At 41.8% G+C, this 13,199-nt stretch overlaps 1 protein-coding gene across 6 annotated transcripts in view; it reads left to right on the top strand.

The window, feature by feature from the left end:
* eys (eyes shut homolog) overlaps positions 1-13,199 on the top strand; it is a 580,966-nt gene that overhangs the window by 224,192 nt on the left and 343,575 nt on the right. For all 6 annotated transcript variants that reach the window (XM_079513211.1, XM_079513209.1, XM_079513213.1 and 3 more), the window contains 3 exons: positions 5,839-6,035; positions 7,579-7,697; positions 8,937-9,051. In XM_079513211.1, the coding sequence (XP_079369337.1) occupies positions 5,839-6,035; positions 7,579-7,697; positions 8,937-9,051 (431 nt within the window). The remainder of the gene's footprint in view (positions 1-5,838; positions 6,036-7,578; positions 7,698-8,936; positions 9,052-13,199) is intronic.

The following is a 13,199-nucleotide window of genomic DNA, read 5'->3' as shown; positions in this document are numbered from 1 at the left end:
AACAAAATGCCACAAATCACAAACAGTGTCCAATTTCCATGAAATTATACACACACATTTCCACTAGACCGAGGATGACATGCCACTATTTTATTCCCCAAATCAGCCTCACGGTGGCGCTATAACAGGCCAATTCCTGTTTTTACCTATAACTGCATCGATCTGTATACAACTTATGTATGCGCACTCCCTAGAGGCCATGGAAACACATTTTCCCTGCATCCCTCCACATCTGCCGGTTATAGCGCCACCATGAGGCCGATTTCTGCAAAACACATTGTTTGTTAGTCGCACAGATTTCATCCAAATCTCACGCAAATCGGTACACATGATCTCTGTAGTCATGAGATCAAGACGAGCCTGTTGGATTTCTCAGATTCTACACTGATTATCTAAGATTGCCTTCCAAAGTTTTCAGGAGTAGCCCGTTTTGTACAAAATGCTGCACATGTCCTGCTCATCCAGAATTCTATCCTCAGAGATGCTATGAGTGATCTGGCTCTGCATTTCCTCAACAAAATGAAGAAAATTGTTGCAAGAAACAAACAAACAAACAAAACATGTTTATATTACTCCTAAACATTTTTCCAAACATCACACACTCCTGGTGGAGACCTGTGCCCAGAAGGGCACTTTTTCTAGTTTGGATTTGTTTTGTTTGTTAGCCCATAGCTGAATTAGTATTTAACACAATCTATGCCAGGTTTGAGAATTCTCGTATATAGAGCTTAAACCCGCCTGTGCCAAGACGTGAATTCTCGTCTTTTATTGATTCTATTAAGAGTTAGTCGCTATAGGCAAAAAAAACTCCATTCACATGCATTTCGCGTGTGATCTCAGCTGCGCTAGAATAGAGACTATAGCGCCTGCCCTGGAAATGACCGATTAGTGACCGATTAGAAATGACCGATTAGTACTTCCTTTGCACCCTTTTTTGTGCATTCTGTTGGCACTGGTGCCATGGTGGCCTCAAATGAGTTTTAATGAAGGCCACTATATTAGTCGACAGTGGCCAATTACTGTTCTTAACTGTTGGTACAGTGTTAACTTTATTGTATTATTACCATGACCTAATATAGTATGTTTTCACCTGGGGCTTTGTGCTGGGATTCTTTTTTTTAATAAAGACAATCCAACAGAGTATAAAACCTTAGTCATACCCTGCTCACATATCGAGCCCCCATTCAACCCACACACTGTTAGATGGTTGCTAAACCAGCTTTCCCTATATTTTTCAAGTATTCTGTATTATGCGGCTGATATTGTACATGATGCACATCACATGTTCCTGTTCAATAACACACAAGTAATTGATGCCGTTATGCTAAAAAGGTATAAACGGACTAGTAGCATTGCTGGCTAGTCAGTTGTACTGCACAAGTGTGTGCGTGCGTGCGTGCGTGCGTGCGTGCGTGCGCCATACAAAGGGCCCAAAAAAGTGCTTGTACCAGGCATCCAGACATCACAATATTTCGCTGCATAGCCATATTCCCCTGTCATGTATTATGGTGTGCTGACGACATTGATTAAATATATCAATCATTTCTTCCCCTATTTACTTCAAGTTATATCAGTAATTTCCTTCCTGTCATAAAGTGAAATCATATTTCTCCCATGCTAGTTCATGCTCATGTTTCAATATTACTTTTTCTACAAGTTGTCTAACGTTGCAGCACAGTGTGGAGGAATGTAAACACTGTTTTGTTGTGTTTTAAATCTAGTTGATGTAAACATTAAAACCCTATTATGTAAAATAATCAAAGTCAACAAATTATGAAAGCTCCATTTGGCAGGCGATGTGACATTGTGTTTCATACATAACAAATAAACAAATCATTTTTAACAAATAGAAATAAAGTCCATCCCCATTTTGGGGATAACGTTCACCGAGAATTGCCGATCTATTATCGGCAAAGAGATTTGCCGCCCTATTTTCGTCAGTGCCTTACCCCTTATCCCTAAACTTCTTTACTTTTTGTCTCCACCAGGCCGAAGGCATGGGGAGAGAGTATGTTTTGCACCGCCCGCCCGTCTGTTACCGGCTAATCTCCGGCACCTTTAACCCGGTCGATTGGCTTTCAAAGTTTGCAGGATTGGCCCGTTTTGAACAAACAAATGGTTCAACTAGCCGATCTACATCGACATGTTGTGAGCTTGTATATTGGCTATTTGAACTATTAAAAATCACACCCGTGTGAACTGAGTGGTGTAAGGTTTTATATAGCATGATCAACCGTGGTCTGACGTAATGTCTGACGTAATGAAATCACACCTGGATGTGATTTCACAACTGGCTTTTTTTGTGCAGAGAAAATGACCACGGTTGCTACGGTCATCCAGTTCACCCGGGTGTGATTTAATTACGTCAGAAATTATTTTGAACATAGCAACCATGGTCATTTTTTTATGCACACAAAAGCCAGTTGTAGGAGTGGTTTACACCACTCAAAAAATGTCAGGGTGGCCCAGTCGGTAGTGCTGTCGCCTTACAGCTAGAAGGTTCTGGGTTCGATTCCCGCTGTGGGTGCTGGGGGCGTGTTCTCTCCTCCGCGTCATCAGTGCCCTTGCATGTTCTCCCCGTGTCCCCTAGGCCTAGGGTAGGTACCCTCTCAAAAAACATGCAGTAATCCTGGTCTCTAAACTACCTCTAAACTACCTCCGCAAAGGTTTTTGAGTGGTGTAAACCACTCCTACAACTGGCTTTGTTAGTTTGTCTGTCTGTCTGTTCGTACCAAAAAATGAGACTGGTTGCTATGGTCACCCAGTTCACACGGGTGTGATTTCATTACGTCAGACATTACGTTGACCACAGCTGATCAGTCTATATAAGACCTTACACCACTCAGTTCACACGGGTGTGATTTTTTTAATTAATTAAAAATGAATGGTTCGGATGTTCGCTCGAAAATTCCTGCCGAAGTTCGAGTCCTAAAAAAAGGGCTAGGGTACAGGCCTTACTGGAGTACCTAATTCAGTGAAACTATTCTCCAGAGTATTGGACTCGAGACTCGATGACTCGACTCGAGTCCGACTCGAGTCATTGATTTGACGACTTGCAACTTGACTTGGACTTAAGGGTAAAAACTTGAGACTCGACTTGACTTGGAAGACAATGACTCCAGACTCGACTCGACTTGAGACAAGCTGACTCGGACAACTTAAGTAACCGGCCTGTCCGGCCATTCACTGTTATAAATGCAGGTTTCATGTTGGGTCAAATTGATAAACTGCGTGAACCTTGTGACTCGACCAGACTTGACTCGACAACCTTGTGACTCGACCCGACTTGACTTGACATAACCTTGTGACTCGACCCGACTTGACTTGACATAACCTTGTGACTCGACCCGACTTGACTTGACATAACCTTGTGACTCGACCCGACTTGACTCGACAACCTTGTGACTCGACCCGACTTGACATAATCTTGTGACTCGACCCGACTTGACTCGACAACCTTGTGACTCGACCCGACTTGACATAATCTTGTGACTCGACTTGACTTGACTTGCCCACAACAGAAAAACTTGAGACTTGCTTGAGACTTGGACCAAATGACTTGCTACTCGACTCGGACTCGGATCGGAGGGACTCGTGCAATTGTCTGCTATTCTCCATGTACACTGAGTACCTAACTGACTGAAACTCTGTTTGCAGCGGTATGGTTTTTCTCCATGTGAATACGGAGGTGAATCCTTAGATAAGCTAACAAACTGAAACCCTTGTCACATTGTTTACAGTGGTATGGTTTTTCTCCAGTATGAATACGCTGGTGTTTCTTTAGAGCACCTAAATCGTTGAAACTCTTGTCACACTGTTTGCAGCGGTATGGTTTTTCTCCAGTATGGATACGCAGGTGTTTCTTTAGACTACCTAAATCGTTGAAACTCTTGTCACACTGTTTGCAGTGGTATGTTTTTTCTCCAGTGTGGATATGCAGGTGAGACTGCAGATGATCTAACCGACTGAAACTCTTGTCACACTGTTTGCAGTGGTATAGTTTTTCTCCAGTGTGGATATGCAGGTGAGACTGCAGATGACCTAACTGACTGAAACTCTTGTCACACTGTTTGCAGCGGTATGGTTTTTCTCCAGTGTGGATACGCAGGTGAGACTGCAGATGATCTAACTGACTGAAACGCTTGTCACACTGTTTGCAGCAGTATGGTTTTTCTCCAGTATGAATACGCTGGTGTTTCTTTAGATTACCTAAATCGTTGAAACTCTTGTCACACTGTTTGCAGCGGTATGGTTTTTCTCCAGTATGAATACGCTGGTGTTTCTTTAGAGCACCTAAATCGTTGAAACTCTTGTCACACTGTTTGCAGCGGTATGGTTTTTCTCCAGTGTGGATACGCAGGTGAGACTGCAGATGACCTAACTGACTGAAACTCTTGTCACAATGTTTGCAGCGGTATGGTTTTTCTCCAGTGTGGATATGCAGGTGAGACTGCAGATGACCTAACTGACTGAAACTCTTGTCACACTGTTTGCAGCGGTATGGTTTTTCTCCAGTGTGGATACGCAGGTGAGACTGCAGATGACCTAACCGACTGAAACTCTTGTCACACTGTTTGCAGATGTGGAGTTTCTTTCCTATGTAACTAATCCGACGTGTCTTTACGTCTCCCGCCTGAGCTACATTCTTGGTAAACTGTTGACGACTGTCATGTTTCGGTCCATCCGTGTCTCCTTGTCTCTGGCTGGCTATGGGGCTGTTGATTGGCTGACAGGCTGCCGAGGGCATCTGTTCGTTGCTCAGTGTTTGGCAGTAGAGGTCCTTGTGGCTCCTCTTCATGCGTTGACGGAGGAAGGTGGAGGCACAGGCATATGGACTGTCAGAACAGGAGACCTGAGTCTGGACATGTTGGGACTCACTCCTCCGTTCCATCATCAAATCTGATGCTATACAATAAATGGACTGTGATGGGAGGAGAGTTTCAGGTTCCTCTGTGGGGGTTGGGTAGATATGTCCTTTATTTGGGAGCGGGGCGGCAGTGGCTCAGGGGTAGAGGGACCGGATGGGAACCGCAGAGTTCCTGGTTCAAACCCGGGCTCCCCCAGAGTTGGTGTCAAAGTGTCCTTGAGACTCTGAACCCTAATTGCTCCCGATGTGCAGGTTGGTGCCTTGCATGGTTTCCTCTGGCATCGGTGTGTGTGAATGGACACTTAAATTACTCTATCCCTCTTCTATGTCTGTCCTTCTCTGTCTCTATTGTGTCTCTACTAGGCAAATCTTTAAGTAGAAAATCTGCACACTTCAATGAGATGAAGTGAAATTCTAACGGCAATTCACACCTTATCTAGGCTGACGAGGAGCTGAGGTCTGACGTCACATACAAACTGTTGCAGTGCAAGCCTATATAGCAGGGGGCGGACTTTGTTGGCTTTTTGTGACTAGTTTTTGAGTGGTGTAAACCACTCCTACGACTGGCTTTGTTAGTTTACGTGTTTGTCTGTCTGTTCGTACCAAAAAATGAGCACCCAGTTCACCCAGGTGTGATTTCATTACGTCAGACATTACGTCAGACCACAGCTGATCAGGCTATATAAGACCTTACACCACTCAGTTCACACGGGTGTGATTTTTAGGTTATGGTTTCAACTTCACCTACAAAGTAAAACAATTGGGTAATTGTTCCACTAAAGAGAACCCAGGTACAGTATATGTAATTACACACAATGACAGTTGAGTGTAGGGCCTACAAATGGAACCAGTACAAGTTTAATCGAGTCCCATCCCTACAAAAATAGTTACTTTCCACCACTGGTGGTTAGTTAGCTGGAAGCTGCTGTACTCATCTATCTCTATCTCTATCTCTTTTTTTCCGCCTATAGGTTCACATTGTGAGAAGAAGGCAGTGCATTGTGCTTCGAGTCCATGTAGGAATGGTGGGACGTGTGAGGAGATGACCAGTGGCTTTGTTTGTCGCTGTCCAGAGGGATACTGGGGCCCCACATGTGACTCTGGATTTGACATCAATTGCATGTCATATGAATGCCAGGAGGAACCCATTTGCTCTGCAGGGGAACATGTGAGCACTCGCTTGGCACTTCAGTATTTATTTATTTACTTTTTTACCTCCGAGAAGGTCCTTAGTAAATGTATTCAAATGTGAAATGCACAATATTGAAATTTGGGCTGAGATCCGATAAGTGCAGGGCCAAATCAGCCAATATCGATACCGAGCTCAGTTAAAAAATACAGAAAAATCTTTTCATTTTCAAAGCCATTAGGGGTAATGACATTCAAAAAAGGGGGGTAATCCGGCTATCTGATTAGCTAATATTATGATGTCCCGATACCTCTTGGGTGCATTTTATAGTGTACTTATTATACAAGCTTTCTGATGAAATGACCCAGTGCATTTTTTAATACCAGGTAGAAATGTCTCCTGTGAAAAGGCCTGCCTCAATTTTCACCTTTCTCATAAAAAGCAGTGAGTCTTATAATACATTTCATAAAGCAGGGTTATATGCTAGGCCAGGGATACCTGAGAGAAAATATAAATGTGGCTTAATTGTCTTCTCGTCTTAATTTCCTTCATTAGGCAAATTTGCCACACAGGCTCTATAAAACCCTGCACATTTTTCAAGGTAACATTTCCAGTTATACAATCTTGTTTGTGCGAGACCAGGCTAAAAAGGGACATGGCGTCACATCTTTGACATTGATTTTCCTTTGTCGAAACTGACTCATGAAAATTATATTATTTATCCCAAGTCATGGAATCTCTAGAAACCACAGTATTTATCATTATCCTCTCATTAGTGAGAGTGAACAAATGGGGCCTGTTACAGTATGTGTTTTATTGTAATTTTCCTGTCAATTCAATCACTCTACATGAGTTATATTTTGTGTGTACCAATGCCTTTTATTGATTGTGTTATTAGAGTTGTCTTTGTTCAGACAGCAGGGAAATCTGATTTGTTTCTCAAATTAGATTTTAGGGACTGTCACTGTCCACACTAGTATTTGCTCTTGTAATGACTTTAGTGTGAGTAAATGCTTAACTTGCAGTCCAGTGTCCAAGTCCATGTCTTCAAATCAAAGAATTTAGAAATCTGATTTGAATCACATTTCAAATAATTTAGAAATCAAAAATCTGATGGTCGGATTTGGGGTGCCAGGCTGAACATAGCTGTGGTGAAATCACATGCATGGCTTTGTGTGTCATCTAACCTTGTTTTCTCAAGCGGACAGGTGACCTGGTTTGTTTTGTCCGTCTGTCTGTCTCTCTCTCTCTCTCTCTCTCTCTCTCTCTGTCTCTCTGTCTCTCTGTCTCTCTCTCTCTCTCTGTCTCTCTGTCTCTCTGTCTCTCTCTCTCTCTCTCTCTCTCTGTCTCTCTGTCTCTGTCTGTCTCTCTGTCTGTCTCTCTCTGTCTCTCTCTGTCTCTCTCTCTGTCCCTCTGTCTGTCTCTCTCTCTCTGTGTGTGTCTCTCTCTCTCTGTGTCTCTCTCTCTGTGTCTCTGTCTCTCTCTCTCTCGCTCTCTCTCTGTCTCTGTCTCTGTCTCTGTCTCGCTCTCTCTCTCTGTCTCTCTCTCTCTCTCTCTCCCCCCCCCCCCCCCCCCCCTGTAGTGTGTGTGTGCAGACGGCAGTGTGGATCCGGCATGCAGCAGACAGCAGAGCCTGTGCAGCCCATCACCGTGTCTCAACAATGCCAGCTGTGTATCCAAGGGAAATGATTATGCTTGCAGGTGAAAAACACGGAGCGATCTAATAGAGGCCATCCTCGCGCCCCCCACCCCCACTCCCACTCCTTTTTTCAAAATGTGTTTGGGCTGCCTTGAGAGACATCTCCCACCTGGAGGCGTTTATGATAATTTGTGTGTGTTTTTTTTCCCCCGGTGCCTTTAATGAGATCAGTTTGAGAATGAGATGAGCTTGTTTTCATTTTGAGAAGTACCATATCGATGGCTGAATGCTATGATCCGCCAACTGTTTCAACAGTTTTCTATCAGTCTTTTTATGCATGTCCCCTAGGCATGTACTATTGCCATGTAACCATTCAATAGTGGGTTCACAATACAATTTCTTTTAAACACAATTATTTTCCAGACAAATAACAGATTTGTATTATTTTCATTATTATTTCTCTTACACAAATGCAGTATTTCCTTTCTTTTAATTTTCTTCTTGTATCCTCTTTTCAATACAGTAGCAAATGACAGAAAACTTGTTGTTTTTTTGTGACCAACTTTTTATTTTAATTTTATTAAAAGAACCCCAGGTTAGCACAGATATTACAGGAGAGGGAAACAACAATGATGTATACGTATAACATAATACATAATACATACTTTTTCTAGCAAAACAAAGAAAAGAACACAAAGAAAAGAACACAGAAACAAAGAACTCCTTTTGTATCAATTCTCTTACAATGATCCTGTATTGCCTTCTCTTTTTTAACGTGCCTTCTGCTGTTTGCATTAAGATTCAAATTGTGATTTAAATTGCCACCAGTTTGAATTGATTTCAATCGATTTACGATATATCGTTCCATGCATAATCCCGGCATATCATTACGTTCTGTAGCATGGTAAACTGTGGCAAACATCAATTATTAAAAATAATTGAGCAACAGCATTTGTTTAAACTTCTTTTTGGAGCTGAATCAGGGAATCTTTGATCAAAATGTCTGAGTTGAGACACTCACATATATTCTTATTACATATTCTTCTGAAAAATATTTTTTTTTTCTTTTTGTGAATTATCCATTGTTGTTGCTGACCATAATGCTTGGCCAAAGTTACACACATACAGCATTGCTACAAACGAATGTATTTGCAGAATATGATTTGCTCTGGATGTGCATCACACAGAGTAATTCTTCACCCCCTAAATTATAGCCCTGCTGTATCCGTGTTGTCCAACAACAGTGCGGCTTGTTAGTGCAGGCAAATTGATCTGGATGACATTAACCCCTTCCTGCACAGTTGTCTTACAGGGTTTTCCGGGAAGAACTGTGAAGAAATAATTGACTACTGCGGGCTGCTCAATATCAACTGCCTCAATGAGGGATTGTGCTTGACTGTAATTGGTGGATATAAGGTAAGTAATTCAATGGTCCGTGGCTTAAGGAGACACCTCCCAAAGCAAAATGACCACAACAACACATCCATAGAGAGCCCTCCATGCTGCTGAGTGGTGTGAACACAAAGGTGAACTGCTGTTCTGGCCAGTGGTGGAATAAGTATAGTCGTATGTTTTACTTAAGTAAAAGTATGAATACTGCAAATTATAGAAATACTCCGCTAAATGTAAAAATGTACTTGAGTAAAAGTACAAAAGCATTGGTATCAAAATGTACTTAAAGTACCAAAAGTACCAATTCAAGTTTTCAAATGTATACAAATATTTAAAAAAAAGCAGATGTACAAGCTCACAATATGTTGCAACGCTATTTTCAAATGGCCGAAATGTAGGATGTAGGGCTGAAGTGGTTACTGTATGTTTTGTAATAATGATCAAAATCTACAAATAACTATTAACTAACGTTTTCAAATAATTGTAGTGGAGTGAAAGTACAATATTTGCCTCTGAGATGTACAGTAGTGTAGTAGAAGTAAAAGTACAGACGATTTGAAAAAGCTTATGGCTAACTCTGGCACATTTACATGGAAGTGAAAACTGAAATGTTGATTAATGAGCAATGGGCCTCATGCGCCAACCGTTCTTAAGAAGTTCTTAAGAGGAAATTTGTTCTTAGACCCACTTAGGAAGTTTTTAAGAAGGTTTTGGGATCCCTCAATCTTTTCTTAGCTGTGATTTGTTCGTAGGTAAGAACAGAATCTACGCACACTGTGGAGCACTCTTAGGGTGCCTTTTTCGTTCTTAAGTGCAATCTGAAAACATAGAGGGAAAACAGCGCCATCTGCATGATGCTCAAAGTTTGGTCTGAGGACCTCAAGGGGTCCTTGAGGAAGTTCCAGGCAGTCCACAGCAAAATATGGAATATTTTACCACTTTAATCCCATTTTATACTTTGAAAATAGCCAATATACAAGCTCACAAACGCGTCCCATTACTGCCCATTTTGAGCTTGTAGATCGGCTATTTTCCAAACATTTTGATAAATCTTCCAAACATTACCCTAGCAGAAAATATTTTCATATGGGGGTCTGCAGAATGCATGTCCATTTGGGGGTCCTTGACATGAAAATGTTTGAGAACCACTGGTTTAGAGTTCACAACCCAACCCAAACAAACGCACCATACCCACCACATAACCCCCCCTGGAGTCTGGTGTTCCACCATATTTAGACTTTAGTTTAGGTATTCTTGACTTCACTCAACTTTATTTCTATGTGTGAGGTCCTGTGAGCTGCAATCACACACAGGTGTGACTGCAGGCAAGGCCATGGAGTCATGCAAAGCTACACCCACCTGGGTGAACACAGGTAGGAAAGTGAATTCCCAATGCCTTATATGGGATTGGTGGGGCGGTTCCCTATGGTAATTAGGATGCTAATTAGGATATGTGGGGCGTCTACCTATGATCATTTGAATGAACTGGCACACCCCTTCAAGTTACGAGGATTTGGAAAAGAAAAGTTAGGAACTTATTGGCGCATGAGGCCCAATGGGCCTCATGCGCCAATAAGTTCCTAACTTTTCCTCTTACATTTCTTCCTAAGTGAATTCCTAAGAGAAGTCCAGTCAGATTCATGAAACGTTCTTAAGTAGGCAGAATTGTTCGTAAGCATGTTCTTATGATGATGAATCCAAATCCTCGTAACTTGAAGGGGTGTGCCAGTTCATTCAAATGATCATAGGTAGACGCCCCACATATCCTAATTAGCATCATAATTACCATAGGGAACCGCCCCACCAATCCCATATAAGGCATTGGGAATTCACTTTCCTACCTGTGTTCACCCAGGTGGGTGTGGTTTTGCGTGACTCATGGCCTTGCCTGCAGTCACACCTGTGTGTGATTGCAGCACACAGAAATCACAGGACCTCACACATAGAAATAAAGTTGAGTGAAGTCAAGAATACCTAAAATAAAGTCTAAATATGGTGGAACACCAGACTCCAAACATTAAAAATCAATAATACTGTGGAGGTACTGAAGTGAACAGAAATGTTCAATATTTCAATATTTTCAATATTCATGAATGTATTTTATTATTTATTTATTTCACAATAGTCAACTTGGGGGGGATGATGGCGGGTGCATGGGGTGGGGGTTATGTGGTGGGTATGGTGCGTTTGTTTGGGTTGGGTTGTGAACTCTAAACCAGTGGTTCTCAAACATTTTCATGTCAAGGACCCCCAAATTGACATGCATTCTGCAGACCCCCATATGAAAATATTTTCTGCTAGGGAAATGTTTTGAAGATTTATCAAAATGTAGCTGATCTACAAGCTCAAAATGGGCAGTAATGGGACGCGTTTGTGAGCTTGTGGATTGGCTATTTTCAAAGTATAAAATGGGATTAAAGTGGTAAAATGTTCCATATTTTGCTGTGGACCGCCTGGAACTTCCTCAAGGACCCCTTGAGGTCCTCAGACCAAACTTTGAGCATCATGCAGATGGCGCTGTTTTTCCTTTATGTTTTCAGATTGCACTTAAGAACGAAAAAGGCACCATAAGAGTGCTCCACAGTGTGCGTAGATTCTGTTCTTACCTACGAACAAATCACAGCTAAGAAAAGATTGAGGGATCCCAAAACCTTCTTAAAAACTTCCTAAGTGGGTCTAAGAACACATTTCCTCTTAAGAACTTCTTAAGAGCGGTTGGCGCATGAGGCCCATTGTCCCTGTCAAAAAAGAAAAAGAAAAACTCCAGTAAAATAAAAGTACCTCAAAATCTTTCTTAAGTATACAGTACTTAAAGTAAATGTACTTACTTACTTTCCACCATTTAAAACGCCCATGTCAAAAACATCAGTGTTAGTTTCGTCAACTAAAACTATGACGAAAAATGTCCATGGACTGCCTTTTTCTATGCTGACAAAACATCATAAAACGAAATAAAAACTACGATAGGATGACTAAAACTATGACTGCATATTATGTATTCACAATTACTGCATATCATGTATTGACAATTTCGTCAACAAATAAAAACTAGACTAAAATGTTAGGGAGGGACTAGTGGAGAAGAGATCCAGTTGTTTGCTTGTGCTAGAGTGCTGCGCTCTGAAAATTGCAGATCTACAAGCTCAGAATAACGCAAAATAACTCATAACTAACTCATTAATCATTGTGTATGTGGACGCTTGGTTTGCACAGATGGGTTCTACTCTAATTCACTCTTGTGTGCGCACAATAAAGTCATCAGTGTTAATTTACTGTAACGGAGTGTAAAAAAGGAACCAAATTGACCCTTACGAGTAGCATGGTTTCCAGCCTGATTCGCTGCTTTCTGTGATTTGTTTTGTCACTTCTCTACTCCGTCTGGCCAGCCTCCTGTTTGACTCGTATTTCATAACATCACCTGTTTCTGATACTTTATCCAGTAATCCACTATGTCAGATTACTGTATGTATAGTAAAAAAACTGACTGCTGTGTGGGTGTTAAGTTCTACTGGAAATAATGTTCTGGAGCACCGCCTCCCTTCTTACAGTCTGTATTTGTGCATAGGAAAGTGTCTCTGCAGTAATCCATCTTCATCATGGCATCCTAGATATTTTGTGCATGCTCCCATCTTTTTCCAACACATGTTTCTTCTCCGGTAGCTTGAGTCCTTGAACTTTTTGCAGAAGAAGATTTGGTTGTTGTGCCCACTCACCGCAGACCCACACAACCTCATCGAGGTCTGGTCTCTTTGTGGTTCTTGTTGAGGCAAACTTTCTCTCATACTGGTTTGGATTTCTGGTTTCTCTAGTATTTATTATGAGGTTAATGGCCTGTCTTGGCTGGTTCACCTTCACATGTGGCATCTTTTCCAGCTCTTCAAGGATTTCTACAGTGATGGTTGACTTATGGCATATCTGTTCTCCAAGACTCTGAACATGTCCTTGGCAGTGGTGTACCGCTATGTTGAATGTCTAAGGTCTTTTGAGATCTTGTCATCCACACTCTCCAAGAGTTGAATCTTCTTCACTTCATGTGATCCGGCTGGCTCTCCCTGCCTTTGCTTGCTTTCCCAGTCTTTCCTCCATCTTGCTTCCATTGATAGAGTGATTCTCACCACTGGTGCTGTCGGTTGAGGTGTTAGTATCACCCCTGTGCCTTGATCAGCGATCTT

This window comes from Electrona antarctica, assembly GCF_951216825.1.
Source record: "Electrona antarctica genome assembly, chromosome: 10".
Lineage (NCBI taxonomy): Eukaryota > Metazoa > Chordata > Actinopteri > Myctophiformes > Myctophidae > Electrona > Electrona antarctica.
Note: the sequence above shows the minus strand (reverse complement) of the source record. Positions and strands in the feature narration are given on the sequence as shown.